The following is a 13,756-nucleotide window of genomic DNA, read 5'->3' as shown; positions in this document are numbered from 1 at the left end:
AAAATAAAGTCTGACACTGTTTCCACTGTTTCCCCATCTATTTCCCATAAAGTGATAGGACCAGATGCCATGATCTTCGTTTTCTGAATGTTGAGCTTTAGCCCAACTTTTTCGCTCTCCTCTTTCACTTTCATCAAGAGGCTTTGTAGCTCCTCTTCATGTTCTGCCATAAGGGTGGTGTCATCTGCATATCTGAGGTTATTGATATTTCTCCCGGCAATCTTGATTCCAGCTTGTGTTTCTTCCAGTCCAGCGTTTCTCATGATGTACTCTGCATAGAAGCTAAATAAGCAGGGTGACAAGATACAGCCTTGACGTACTCCTTTTCCTATTTGGAACCAGTCTGTTGTTCCATGTCCAGTTCTAACTGTTGCTTTCTGACCTGCATACAGATTTCTCAAGAGGCAGGTCAGGTGGTCTGGTATTCCCATCTCTTTCAGAATTTTCCACAGTTTCTTGTGATCCACACAGTCAAAGGCTTTGGCATAGTCAATAAAGCAGAAATAGATGTTTTTCTGGAACTCTCTTGCTTTTTCCATGATCCAGTGGATGTTGGCAATTTGATCTCTGGTTCCTCTGCCTTTTCTAAAACCATGGTTCACATATTGCTGAAGCCTGGCTTGGAGAATTTTGAGCATTACTTTACTAGCATGTGAGATGAATGCAATTGTGCGGTAGTTTGAGCATTCTTTGGCATTGCCTTTCTTTGGGATTGGAATGAAAACTGACCTTTTCCAGTCCTGTGGCCACTGCTGAATTTTCCAAATTTGCTGGCATATTGAGTGCAGCACTTCAACAGCATCATCTTTCAGGATTTGAAATAGCTCAACTGGAATTCCATCACCTCCACTAGCTTTGTTCGTCAGTATCCCTAAATCAATGTGCTACATCACATTAAAAAAAGGAAGGGTAAAAATCATATAATCATCTCAGTAGACACAAAAGTGAAAGTGAAAGTGAAGTCAGTCAGTCGTGTCCGACTCTTTGTGACCCGTGGACTGTAGCCCACCAAGCTCCTCCCTCAATGGGATTCTCCAGGCAAGAATACTGGAGTGGGTTGCCATTTCCTTCTCCAGGGGATCTTCCCGACCCAGGGATCGAACCCAGGTCTCCCACATTGCAGGCAGACGCCTTAACATCTGTGCCACTATTTGACAATATTCAACATCCATTCATGATAAAAAAAATTCTCAAAGTTGGTATAGAAGGAACATATCTTGATACAATAAAGGTGATTTAAGATAAGAAAGCCTTTTTAAGTGAACAATGCAAAGAAATGGAAGAAAACAATAGAACAGGAAAAACTAGAGATCTCTTTAAGAAAATTAGAGATAACAAGGGAACATTTCATGCAAAGATGGGCATGATAAAGGACAGAAACAGTAAGGACCTAACAGAAGAAGAATAGAGTAAGAAGAGGTGGCAAAAATACACAGAACTGTACAGAAAAGGTCTTAATGGCCTGGATAACCACAATGGTGTGGTCACTCACCTAGAGCCAGACATCCTGGAGTATGAAGTCAAGTGGGCCTTAGAAAGCATTACAATGAACAAAGCTAGTGGAGGTGATGGAATTCCAGTTGAACTATTTCAAATCCTAAAAGATGATGCTGTGAAAGTGCTGCACTCAATATACCAGCAAATTTGGAAAACTCAGCTTGGTCACAGGATTGGAAGAGATTGGTTTTCATTCCAATCCCAAAGAAAGGCAATGCCAAAGAATGTTCAAACTGCTGCACAATTATCCTCTCATTTCACATGCTAGGAAGGTAATGCTCAAAATCCTTCAAACTAGGCTTCAGCAGTACATGACGGAGAACTTCCACATGTACAACATGGATTTAGAAAAGGCCAATTGCCCACGTCTGTTGGATTATAGAAGAAGCAAGAGAATTCCAGAAAAACATCTACTTCTGCTTCATTGACTACGCTAAAGCCTTTGACTGTGTGGATCACAACAAACTGTGTAAACTTCTTCAAGAGATGGGAATACCAGACCACATTACCTGCTTCCTGAGAAACCTGTATGCAGGTCAAAGAACCACAGTTAGAACCAGACATGGAACAATGGACTGGTTTCAAATTGGGAAAGGAGTATCTCAAGGCTATACATTGTCACCCTGCTTATTTAACTTACATGCAGAGTACATCATGAGAAATGCCGGGCTGGATGAATCACAAACTGGAATCAAGATTTCCAGGGGAAATATCACTAACCTCATATACACAAATGATACCACCCTAATGACCAGAAGTGAAGAGGAACTATAGAGTCTCCTGATGAAATGAAAGACATGAGTGAAAAAGCTGGCCTAAAACTTAGCATTCAATAAACTAAGATCATGACATCCGTTCCCATCACATCATGGCAAATAGATGGGGAAACAATGGAAACAGTGATGGACTTTATTTTGGGGAGCTCCAAAATCACTAGAGACAGTGACTGCAGCCAGGAAATTAATAGATGTTTGCTCCTTGGAAGAAAAACTATGACAAACATAGACAGCATATAAAAAGCAGAGACATCACTTTGCCCACAAAGGTTCATCTAGTCAAAAGTATAGTTTTTCCAGGAGTTCTGTATGCATGTGAGAGTTGGACCATACAAAAAGCTGAGTGCCAAAGAATTGAAGTTTTTGAACTGTGGTGCTGGAGAAGACTGTTGAGAGTTCCCTGGACAACAAGGAGATCAAACCAGTCAATCCTAAAGGAAATCAACCCTGAATATTCATTGGAAGGACTGAAGCTGAAGCTCCAATACTTTGGCCACCTGATGAAAAGAGTGGATTCATTGGAAAAGACCTGATGCTGGGAAAGATTGAAGGCAGGAGGAGAAGGGAACGACAGAGGATGAGATGGCTGGATGGCATCATCGACTCAATGGACATGAGTTTGAGCAAACTCTGGGAGTTAGTGAAGGATAAAGAAGCCTGGCATGCTGCAGTTCATGGGGTTGTAAAGAGTCATACACAACTGAGCAACTGAACAACAACATGATAAACCCACAGTTAACTCCATACTCAACAGTGAAAAGCTAAAAAGCTTTTTCTCTAAAATCTGGAATAAGACAAGGATGCCCATTTTCATCACTTCTAGTTAACACAGTGTTGGAAGTCCTAGCCATAGCAGTCAGAAAAGAGAAATAAAAAGTATCCAACTGGACAGGAAGAAAAACTACAAAGGTGTTATCACCTTTGTGGATGACACGATACTATATTTTGAAAACCCTAAAGTCTCCACCAAAAAACTACTAGAAGTAATAAATGAATTCATTAAAGTTGTAGGAAGTGAAAGTTCTATAATTTGAAAACCATGAAACACTTATGAAGGAAATTGAAGATGATACAAAGAAATGGAAAGATATTCCATGTTCATGGATTGGAAGAATTAATAGTTAAGATGTCCATACCACTCAAAGCAATTATAGATTTAACATAATCTCTTCCAAAATACTCATAACATTTTTCACAGAACTAGAAAAAATAATCCTAAAATTTATATGTAACCACAAAACACCCCACATTGCCAAGGTAATCTTGAGAATAAAGAACAAAGCTGGGGGAATCATTTGCTATAACTTAACATTGCAAAGCTACAGTAATAAAAATGACATATATATCAGTGGAACAGAATAGAGAACCCAGAAATAAACCCACAGACTTGTGCTCAGTTTATCTACAACAAAGGAGGCAAAAATGTACAATGGAGAAAAGACAGTCTCTTCAGTAACTTGTACTGGGAAAACTGGACAGCTACATGTAAAAGAAAGAAATTAGAACATTTGTTCATATTGTGTACAAAAATAAACTCAAAGTGGATTAAAAACCTAAATTTAAAACCTGAAACCGTAAAACTCCTACAGCAGAACACAGGCCAAATATTCTTTGATATTCTTTGACAGATTGTAGCAGATTTTTGTAGATCTCTCTCCTAACAAGAAAGAAACAAAAGCAAAAATAAATAAGTGGAACTTCAATTTAAAAGCTTGCACATCGAAAGAAACATTGACCAAAAAAAAACAACCTACTGAATGGGAGTAAATATTTTCAAATTGTATTACCAGTAAGTGGTTACTAGAGGATCCCCTGGCAGATCAGCTGGTAAAGAATCTGACTGCAGTGCAGGAGACTGCCTGCAATGCAGGAGACCTGCGTTCAATCCCTGGGTTGCTAAGTTCCCCTGAAGAAGGAAATGGCAACCCACTCCAGTATTTTTGCCTGGAAAATCCCATGGACAGATGAGCCTGGTGGGCTACAGTCCATGGGATTACAAAGTGTCAGACACAACTGAGTGACTAAACCACCATCCAAAATATATAAGTAGCTCATACAACTCAATAGCAAAAAGTCAAGCAACCTGATTAAAAGATGAGCAGAAGACCTGAACAGACATTTTTAAAAGAAGATATACAGATGGGAAACAAGAGGCTCAGCATCACTAATCTGAGAAATGCAAATCAGAATAACAGAGATAGCACCTCACACCTCTCAGAATGGATATCAGGAAAATATCTGCAAATAGTAAATGCTGGAGAGGATGAAAAGGGAACCCTTCTACACTGCTGGTAGGAATATAAGTTACTGAAGCCACTATGGAAAATAGTATATGTGCTGCTGAAGTAAGCACTTTGTTTTGGGGGGCTCCAAAATCACTGAAGATGGTGGCTGCAGCCATGAAATTAAAACACGCTTGCTCCTTGGAAGAAAAGCTATGACCAACCTAGACAGCATGTTAAAAAGCAGAGACATTACTTTGCCAACAAAGGTCCGTCTAGTCAAAGCTATGGGTTTTCCAGTGGTCATGTATGAATGTGCGTTGGACTATAAAGAAAGCTGAGCCCTGAAGAATTGATGTTTTTGAACTGTGGTGTTGGAGAAGACTCTTTGAGAGTCCCTTGGACTGCAAGGAGATCCAACCAGTCAATCCTAAATGAAATCAGTCCTGAATATTCATTGGAGGGACTGATGCTGAAGCTGAAACTCCAATACTTTGACCACCTGATGCAAAGAACTGACTCATTGGAAAAGACCTTAATGTTGGGAAAGATTGAAGGCAGGAGGAGAAGGGGACGACAGAGGATGAGATGGTTGGATGACATCACCGACTCAATGGACATGAGTTTGAGCAAGCTTCCAGGGTTGGTGATTGACAGGGAAGCCTGGCATGCTGCAGTCCATGGGGTCGCAAAGAGTCGGATATGACTGAGCGACTAAACTGATGAAAAATAGTATGGAGCTTCCTTAAAAACTAAAAGTTGAACTACAGTCAGTTCAGTTCAGTCGCTCAGCCGTGTCCAGCTCTTTGCAACCAACCCCATGAAATCACAGCGTGCCAGGCCTCCCTGTCCATCACCAACTCCCGGAATTCACTCAGACTCACGTCCATCGAGTCAGTGATGCCATCCAGCCATCTCATCCTCTGTCGTCCCCTTCTCCTCCTGCCCCCAACCCCTCCCAGCATCAGAGTCTTTTCCAGTGAGTCAACTCTTCGCATGAACTACAATATGATCTAGCAATTCCACTGCTGGGTATGTAACTAGAAAAGATGAAATCTCTAGTTCAAAAAGATACATGCACCTGATGTTCACAGCAGCACTATTTACAATAGCCAAGACATGGAAGCAACCCAAGTGCTCATCAACAAATCAATGGATTAAGAAAATGTGGTAAATGAATAATATGGAATACTACTCAGCCATAAAGACAAATGAAATACTGTCATTTTCAACAACATAGACAGACCTACAGAATATTATGCTTAATGAAATAAGCTAGATAAAGACAGACAAATACCATATGATCTCCCTTATATGTAGAATCTAAAAAAATAAATGAATGAATACAACAGAACAGAGACTCGCAGATATGAGAACAAACTAGTGGTTACCAGGAGGGAAAGGGAAGGAGGGAGAACAAGATAGTGGTAGGGGATTAACAGATACAAACTACTATGTATAAAATAAATAAGCAACAAGGATATACTCTACAGCACAGAAAGATATAGCCATTGTTTTTAGTGACTTTAAATGGAGTATATCTATGAAAATGTTGAATCACTGTGTTGTACACCTGAAACTAATGTAATATTATAAACCAACTTACTTCAATAAAAGAAGAAATAAAATTAGTTAGGTTAAATGGGCATTTTGAAACCTTTTCTCATATTGGCCATTTTCTTTCTCAAGCAACCTTAGAACTCACCTATCTTTAAAAGAGAAAAACAAATCCTCTCATTTCCATCCGTGTCTGTCCTTCATCAGGCTCCCAAGTTCCTCCTTTGCACCCATGCTTGCCTCCACCTACACGTGGCCATGCTCTCTCTCAAGCCACCAGTAGGACCATGTCCCCTGAGACTGTTTCCAGCTCTTACCTTCTTGGGAGCATATGGCTCTATTAGTCATCCCCTCTTTCTGGATTTTTCTTTCTTGGCTTCCAGGACACTGGGCAATTATTCATTCAGTTCAGTTCAGTTCAGTCGCTCAGTCATGTCCGACTCTTTGTGACCCCATGAACCACAGCACACCAGGCCTCCCTGTCTATCACCATCTCCCAGAGTCCACACAAACCCACATGTCCATTGAGTCAGTGATGCCATCCGAACATCTCATCCTCTGTCATCCCCTTCTCCTCCTGCCCTCAATCTTTCCCAGCATCAGGGTCTTTTCAAATGAGTCAGCTCTTTGCATGAGGTGGCCAAAGTATTAGAGTTTCAGCTTCAGCATCAGTTCATTCATTTATCTCCCACTAATATGTCTGAGGTCTGTGCATGCCAGGTACCAGGCCAGGCACTGGAGCAAAACACAATCAATTCTCTGCAGTCACATTGCTCAGAGTCCAGGCAGAGACAGATTTCATCAAATAAGCACACAAATCATTGATTTAGAACTGGAGAGAGTACTGTGAAGGAAGAGTGTGGGAGTTTTGAGAACATAAGACAGAGTGCCCTCACCAAGACCAGGTGTCAGAAAGACTTCATGAAGGAGGCAGTGCTTTGAGCTGAGGTCTACAAGAGGATCGGGAGTTAGCTACTTGGGAAGAACAATCTAGATGTTTAACAGTGTGTGCAGAGGCTGAGATAATAGAGGACAGCCTATTGGGAGGTTGTAAAAGAAAGCCAGTGTGGTCAGTGCAGAGTGAATGAGCAGAACATGGCATGGCATGAGACTGGAGAGGTGGGCTGGAGTCAGCTTCTGCCCTGTGAAGCCTTGGATGAGGATTTTGGACTTTAAGTGACACGGCTGTTTGACCATACAAGCTGTGAGCTGCACACCTCCTGTTAGTCACTCAGTCATGTCCGACTCTTTGTGACCCTATGGACTATAGCCCACCAGGCTCCTCTGTCCATAGCATACTGGAGTGGGAAGCCATTCCCTATTCCAGGGGATCTTCCCGACCCAGGGATCAAACCCGGGTCTCTTGCATTATAGGCACATTCTTTACCATCTCAGCCACCAGGGAAACCTCCTAGGAGCAGAGTTATGTTGTTATCTATGGTAATGCTGTGCAAATGTGAATAACGAACTGTGGAGTGTGCATCTTGCACAACCATACCCAGAAACCAGGTAGTCTAACTGCAGTGAGTACAATGGACAGGAGAGGGCAAGAGGCTTTGAGGAGCCCAGTTAGGAACCTGCTGCCCCAGGAACCAGTTAGGCCTCAGTGTTACCCTACCTGCCCCTTCACACACTCCCTTGTTGAGCTCACCTTTGCCCCTGTCTGCCTCTCTAGCAGTTCCTCCTTAGGCTAACTCCCTAATCTTTGACTTGGGTGGAATTTAAGGAACACTCAACATCAAGCAGAAAGGGGAGGACAGGAATTAGCCCAGAGGACATGGGACTGTATTTGGCAGAAAGTGATTCATCCTGGGCAGGGCGAGGTAGCAGGTCTCAGCTATGGGGCAGGATCCCAGTTAGAGGCTCAGATCTGTGCAGGAACCAACACGGAAGTAGAAAGGGGGCTGCGCTCCGGGCCTGGCAGCTGGTCCCTGAGCCCCTGGTCTGTCAGCAAGAGAGCTTGGAGCAGAGTCTGAGCCCAGCAGGGTGGAGCAGGATTGGTGTACAACTGAGATGAGGCCTGGGCAGGAGCAGGCAGGAGGGTTTCCAGGAGTTGAGGGAGCCCTAAGGAGATTCCCAAGCCCTGGGCCCTCGGCTTATGGCCCAGTTGGTCTTAATCTTTGCGGGGCTGGGACCTGGGCGCACCTGACTATGGCAGTGGCCACAACTGCCTGGGTTTCCCAGGCTAAGACCTGGAGCCACTGGAGCCCCCGCCTCCCGCTCTGCTGGTCCTGAATGAGCCCCGTTCCTATTCACCAGGCCACTGCAGGAGCCCTGACCTTGTCCCAAAACCCTTCTCTCACAGCAGCTCAGCCTCCTCTCTCCCGCTTTTGAATCCTAGAGCATTTATTATTTTCTATTCTCTGACACCATTTACTTCATCTGACGTTCTGCACAGTTAGGGATTTTTTTTTTTCTAATAACTTTTACCATGAAAAATATCACATAAACAGAGTGGCACATAAAAGGGTGGGTTAGTGAAATATTCCACGAGCCACCTGTAACTAGCACCCAGTTCAAGGGAAACAGCCACCCCAGCTCCTGAAATTTCCCTCCACTTGTCCTTTTTGGACTTAGGTAATCCTCAGCGTCAACTCTCCCGCCTTGTATAGTCATATGCAAGGGAAAGGCTTTTACCTTTTTCTTCTTTTAACTTTTCCTCATAATTACCACGGTTTGTACCTCTGTGTGGGCTTCCCAGGTGGCTCAGTGGGTAAAGAATCCACCTGCAGTGCAGGAGATGCAAGAGACATGGGTATGATCCCCAGGTCAGGAAGATGCCCTGGAGGAGGGCATAGCAATACCTATTCTTGCCTGGACAATTCCACGGACAGAGGAGCCTGGCAGACTACAGTCCATAGGGTCGCAAAGACTTGGACACAACTGAAGCGACAGAGACACAAGCATGTAGCCCTATAGTAGGCAAAGAGTTCCTTTCTTTACGTTTTCTCTGTGCTGGTTCTTCAGGGAAGGGTCTCCAGCAGGGTCATGAATGCAGAGGGGCCAGAGCAGAGCCTCGTGGGGAGAAGGTGGAGAAGTCAGCGTCAGCAGAGGGTTCGCGAGGCAGCCAGAGAAAGTGACCAGTGAAGCGAGGAACAGAGAGAGGGGACAGGGAAAGTGAGGGGGAGGAAATGGTTGCATGAAAGCTCAGGACCCACAGTGGAATTCTCCTGATAATAGAGTCCAGCTCCCAGTCTCAAACCCAGCCACCTTGCTCTGTCCTTAATCTTTCAAATGACACCTATCTACCAAGTATCCCCTGCCAGGTGGGATCCTATGCCTTCTAGGGGCCCACCCTCCCTTCTTAAAGGAGAGGTGGCTTAGTCCTAAGCCACCGCCTCGTCCCCCACTGTAGCCCCAGGCTGTCCCCTCCTTTCTACCACTCAAGCTGGCGCTGTGGTGCAGGATAAAGGCAGAGGGGCACTCAGACACAGGTGAGACCAGAGACAGAGTCGGATCAGGGTCTTCGCACCTGAGATGCTGATTCCAGGGCAAAGGCTGCGTGCCCTGGGGCCCACTGTCTTTCAGTGAGAGGTGCAACACCCACACCCCAGCACCTCTGCCCCTCACTGCCCCCTGCTCTGAAGTCTTGCTGCACAGCCCTCCCATCCTTCAACACCCACCTGGCCCTGGTTGTCTTGTGGGGCTGCTCTTCTGTCCTAGCAGGACAGGGAGCTGGCTCTTCAGGAGACACAGTGACGTCCTGTGGGAGAGAGGAGAGCACACACACACAAACCCCCCCCCCCCCGGGACCATGCTGGGCACCCATGGTGGGTGGCAAGAGGAAGGGGACGACCCATGCCAATCTGGGCACCACTGAAGCAATGTGGTTTTTGTTTTGTTTCCTATGCAGACATCGTCAACTGTGACCTGAAATCTACCCTGCGAGTGTTGTACAACCTCTTCACCAAGTACCGGAACGTGGAGTGAGGGTCAGACTGGACCGTCCCCGGAAGCACCTTATCCTGCTTATTCCTGTCTCCTGCTCTGTGCTCCCCTCCAAGTCCGGCTGCTCTTTTCCCAGAGATAGTGGGAAATGAGATCAGGAAGGAAGTGGCCTCAGTGGGCTGACCTGACCTCCTAGGCTCTGAGGCTGACCCCACAATGGCTGTGAAGGTTGTCCCATCCTGGTACCAGGTCCAGATTTCCTTCTGTGTAATCTGGAACCAGCTTAGGCACAAGAGCCCGCCCATCCACCCACCCACCCACCCTCAGAAGATGAAAACAAAGATAAGAGCTACCATTTAATGGGTGTAACCTATGGGCTGGGCACCACGCTAAGTGTTCTGACCTACTCCAACTCATGCATACTCATGACTCCCACTGAAGATGATGTTCTCAGCCCCTTTTACAGATACGGAAACTGAGGCTCAGAGAGGTTACGTGACTCGCCAGAAGCTGCCGTTTGTTTTGCTTCTTTGAAGACCATATTCGTTAATAGCTAGCCCGTCATGTCACACTCTCTGTGCCTGCTGTACTTGCGTGTGCGCGTGTGTACATGCGTGCATGTGCACCTGCGCCCTCCAAGACGGTGGGACCCCCTGATCTCAGCGCCAGCTAGGCTAGGTCAGGACTCGGTGGTTCACACTGAAATTGGCAAATCAAATTTAGCCCAATTAATAGTGTGTGTGTGGCAGGAGCCGTATCCCTCAACTCCTTTGTACAAATGAAAATTACGCTTAATTCCTTCAGATTTGTAATAACCCCTTATTCTGGTTTCAGGGTGACATTTGGAAAGGATTCTGTTTGAAATTAATGGAGTGGCACATTTTGCAGCCTTTTTGCCTGATTGCATGTAATGGAAGTGCCCTATATTTTCCTACAAAATAAGTCCTCGATTCATTATCGTTAGGCAAATGTACAATATACCCAGGCACCGCAGAGAGCTGGGCACAGGCCCATGCGAGCAGGGCTTGGGAAGTAGGGCTCTTCAACAGGGACTCTTGAGCTTTAAAGAAAGGAACTCCTTTTTGCCCTCTAATTGATCATTTAGACCATTTCTGGCGAAGTCTACCCACATGCAATTACTGGCTAATTCAGGCAAGCAAAAATGTAAGTTATTTAGACCCAATCTGAGTAGGTTTCCTTGCGTGGGTTACCCGCGGGCTTGTGGTTACATGGATCCCCTCTACATGAACCCAAGTTTGGAATACAGGGCTCAAGTTGTCTCAGCCTGCAGGGCCTGGGATAGGAAAGGGGCTGAACGGGGGTGACTAGGAGGACAAGAAGCGTCGGGCAAATACTTGCACACTTAGCATACAGGGGGACATCCTCAGACCGAGGGATGTGGCTTGTGGTATTTAACATTTGTACTCTAAGTTGACCAAAGCCTTGGGATAGGTAATAACTTGTACTGATATGTCTTCATTGTAGAATTTTCTGAAGTATGCTAGGTGGACAGCAGCCTGTATCCCCACCTCTGGATGTCTGTGACTACTTTAGCACTACTTGAGGCCCAGTTGCACAAAGCCCCTCTCTGATTTGAGGAATTCATCATGATCTCTAACTACACCACCCAGAGGGAGGCCTTCCGTCGTGTCCAAACATTCCTTCCTGCTTTTCATCAATTCTTACTCTACAGTCTCGCTGCAGTCACTCAAAACCCATATAATTTCAATATACTACTTATTTCTGGAGAGATTTCACTCTAAGAAAGAAGTATTACTCAGCATTTAAGATACAAAGAAAATGTACTCTCTTGTGTCAATCTGTGTAAAAGAATACAATCCTTTTTTACATAATTAGTGAACTACTTCGTCACTAAGAAACACTAAATACAGTACTATTTCTGTTTGCTCTTTTTAAAATTCCTGATAGCGATTCAGCATAAATAATTGCTTTGTCTCCTTGAGCAATACTAAAGGAGATGAAATAAGAGAAATGAACTCATTTAAATGTGCTTTGCTATATGAATTTTGTCTCCATTTTGTGCTTTTTTCTTATATTCAAGCTGCAAATGGACAGTGGACAAGTGACTTATGAAGAGCACTCCTTTTTATATTTTACATATGCACTATATGAAAACACATCAGAACACTTGGAAAAATTTTAATAGCAGGTCCAATCTGTCAGAAAATGGTGTTTTGAGACCAAGGTCTTTACCTTACTCTGAAATTCCAGGGCTTGGGCCTGGTTTTATAACCCTGCCATCTCATGTAGAGGTTTTTCTTTACATTATGGAACCTCATGCCTAATACATGACTGTTCTTGAAGGGGGGTAAAAGGCATCAGAAAACAAATAAACCAAACATAACCTTTGTCTCTTTTAAAAGAAAAAAAAAAAGCTGAGGCAAAAATCAAGTCTCTGTAGGCTCACTGGATCGTTTTTTCCCTCTTTTCTAAATTTAGATTCTTTCATATTTTAAATAGTTAATGTGTAAATTGTGCAAAATTCAAAAAGCATGTATGGATATCTAGTGAAAAACCCAGTCTCCCTCCCTCCTTTTTCCCAGCAGACAATACCTGTCTCCAGAGGCAACTATTTTGTTCTGTTTCTAGTATTTGCTTCCAGATACCCCAACAATATAAAGTATATACATGTCTGTCAACATATATAAGACTATTTTTAAGCATAAATAACATATTATACATACTATCACGCACACCGCTTTTTTTCATTTAATGTTCTATCTTAGAGATTATTTTGTGCTGGGTATTAAAACTCTTATTAAACTGAGAACATGAGCACTTTATAAATCCAGATGCACACCCCTGCTCTGTATGAGCTAGAAAAGGAAAGCCCCACCAGAAGGAGGTAATGTTCTAAACAGTCAAGACTGGGACCTACTGGAGTGGGGGTTGGAGAGGACTTTACCAGAAACATTCCCCTGCTTCCTCAACTGAGTTTATTTCTTAAAGGCCTCTTTTGGATCATTATGGTGAATGGTGTACAGTTTGATTAAGCTTGTAGTTGTACATATTACTAGGGCTACTAATTTGTAATTGACTCAGAAAATACTAAAAGTTACTGAGTAGCCCACAGTATCCTTCTACAAACCCAGCCACCCATGCAGAGCCCGTCTACTCTATGAGAAGGCTCCAATTTCACATGTGCAGGCACAGAGCTGACATTTCCAAAGTCTGGGAGAAGGACACTTTATCAGCACATCATCAATGTTGTCTCGAGTTGGTTGCTATTTGCAATTGCTGCTCTTGGTACTTTTTAATTATGAATTACAGTTAGCTTAGCTTTATCATTATCAGTTTATTTTGTTGTGGTTTTCCTGGTTAACCCAACAGAGTACACTGTAGCTTATTTGCATCAACAGTATCCCTGGGCTGTAATTTTCCAATAACTTGACTCTCAGACATGTATACATTGTGGTTCAAATATGAATCATCCTTACTCCAGTGCTAGAACAAATGTATACATAATCCACTCCCCCTAAATTATCATTAATTTATTTTTCCACTGGAAAATGAGACTAGATGGAGTCGGTAAGTCAAGCAGTTTTGCCCTAAGTAGGGGCTGATCAAAAATAATTTCAGATCCACTGCACTTAATTACAACCCCGCCTCAAGAACCCTACCTACATACAACATACTAAAGATGCCAAAAGGGTGTGTTCTGAAACCTCCATTAATGCTAATATTGCATGCAGTCTCCACCCCCGCCCAAAATTCGCTTATATCCGTTGGAAAATTCAAGAGTTGCTGCGAATATTGAGAACAAGAAGACTGAATTGAGATGCAATTGCTGGGTGG

General features: G+C 43.7%; 1 protein-coding gene across 1 annotated transcript in view; it reads left to right on the top strand.

Annotated features, from left to right (window-relative positions):
- The window catches only part of PARVA (parvin alpha), a 169,228-nt gene extending 156,588 nt beyond the window's left edge, over positions 1 to 12,640 (top strand). The window contains exon 13 of the mRNA XM_052652390.1: positions 9,906 to 12,640. Coding sequence (XP_052508350.1) covers positions 9,906 to 9,982 — 77 coding nt within the window. The 3' untranslated portion in view covers positions 9,983 to 12,640. The remainder of the gene's footprint in view (positions 1 to 9,905) is intronic.
- Positions 12,641 to 13,756: the final 1,116 nt, after the last annotated feature.

Source organism: Budorcas taxicolor, chromosome 15 (genome assembly GCF_023091745.1).
Source record: "Budorcas taxicolor isolate Tak-1 chromosome 15, Takin1.1, whole genome shotgun sequence".
Classification (NCBI taxonomy): domain Eukaryota; kingdom Metazoa; phylum Chordata; class Mammalia; order Artiodactyla; family Bovidae; genus Budorcas; species Budorcas taxicolor.
The sequence above is the reverse complement of the archived record's forward strand: the minus strand, read 5'-3'. Positions and strand labels throughout refer to the sequence as shown.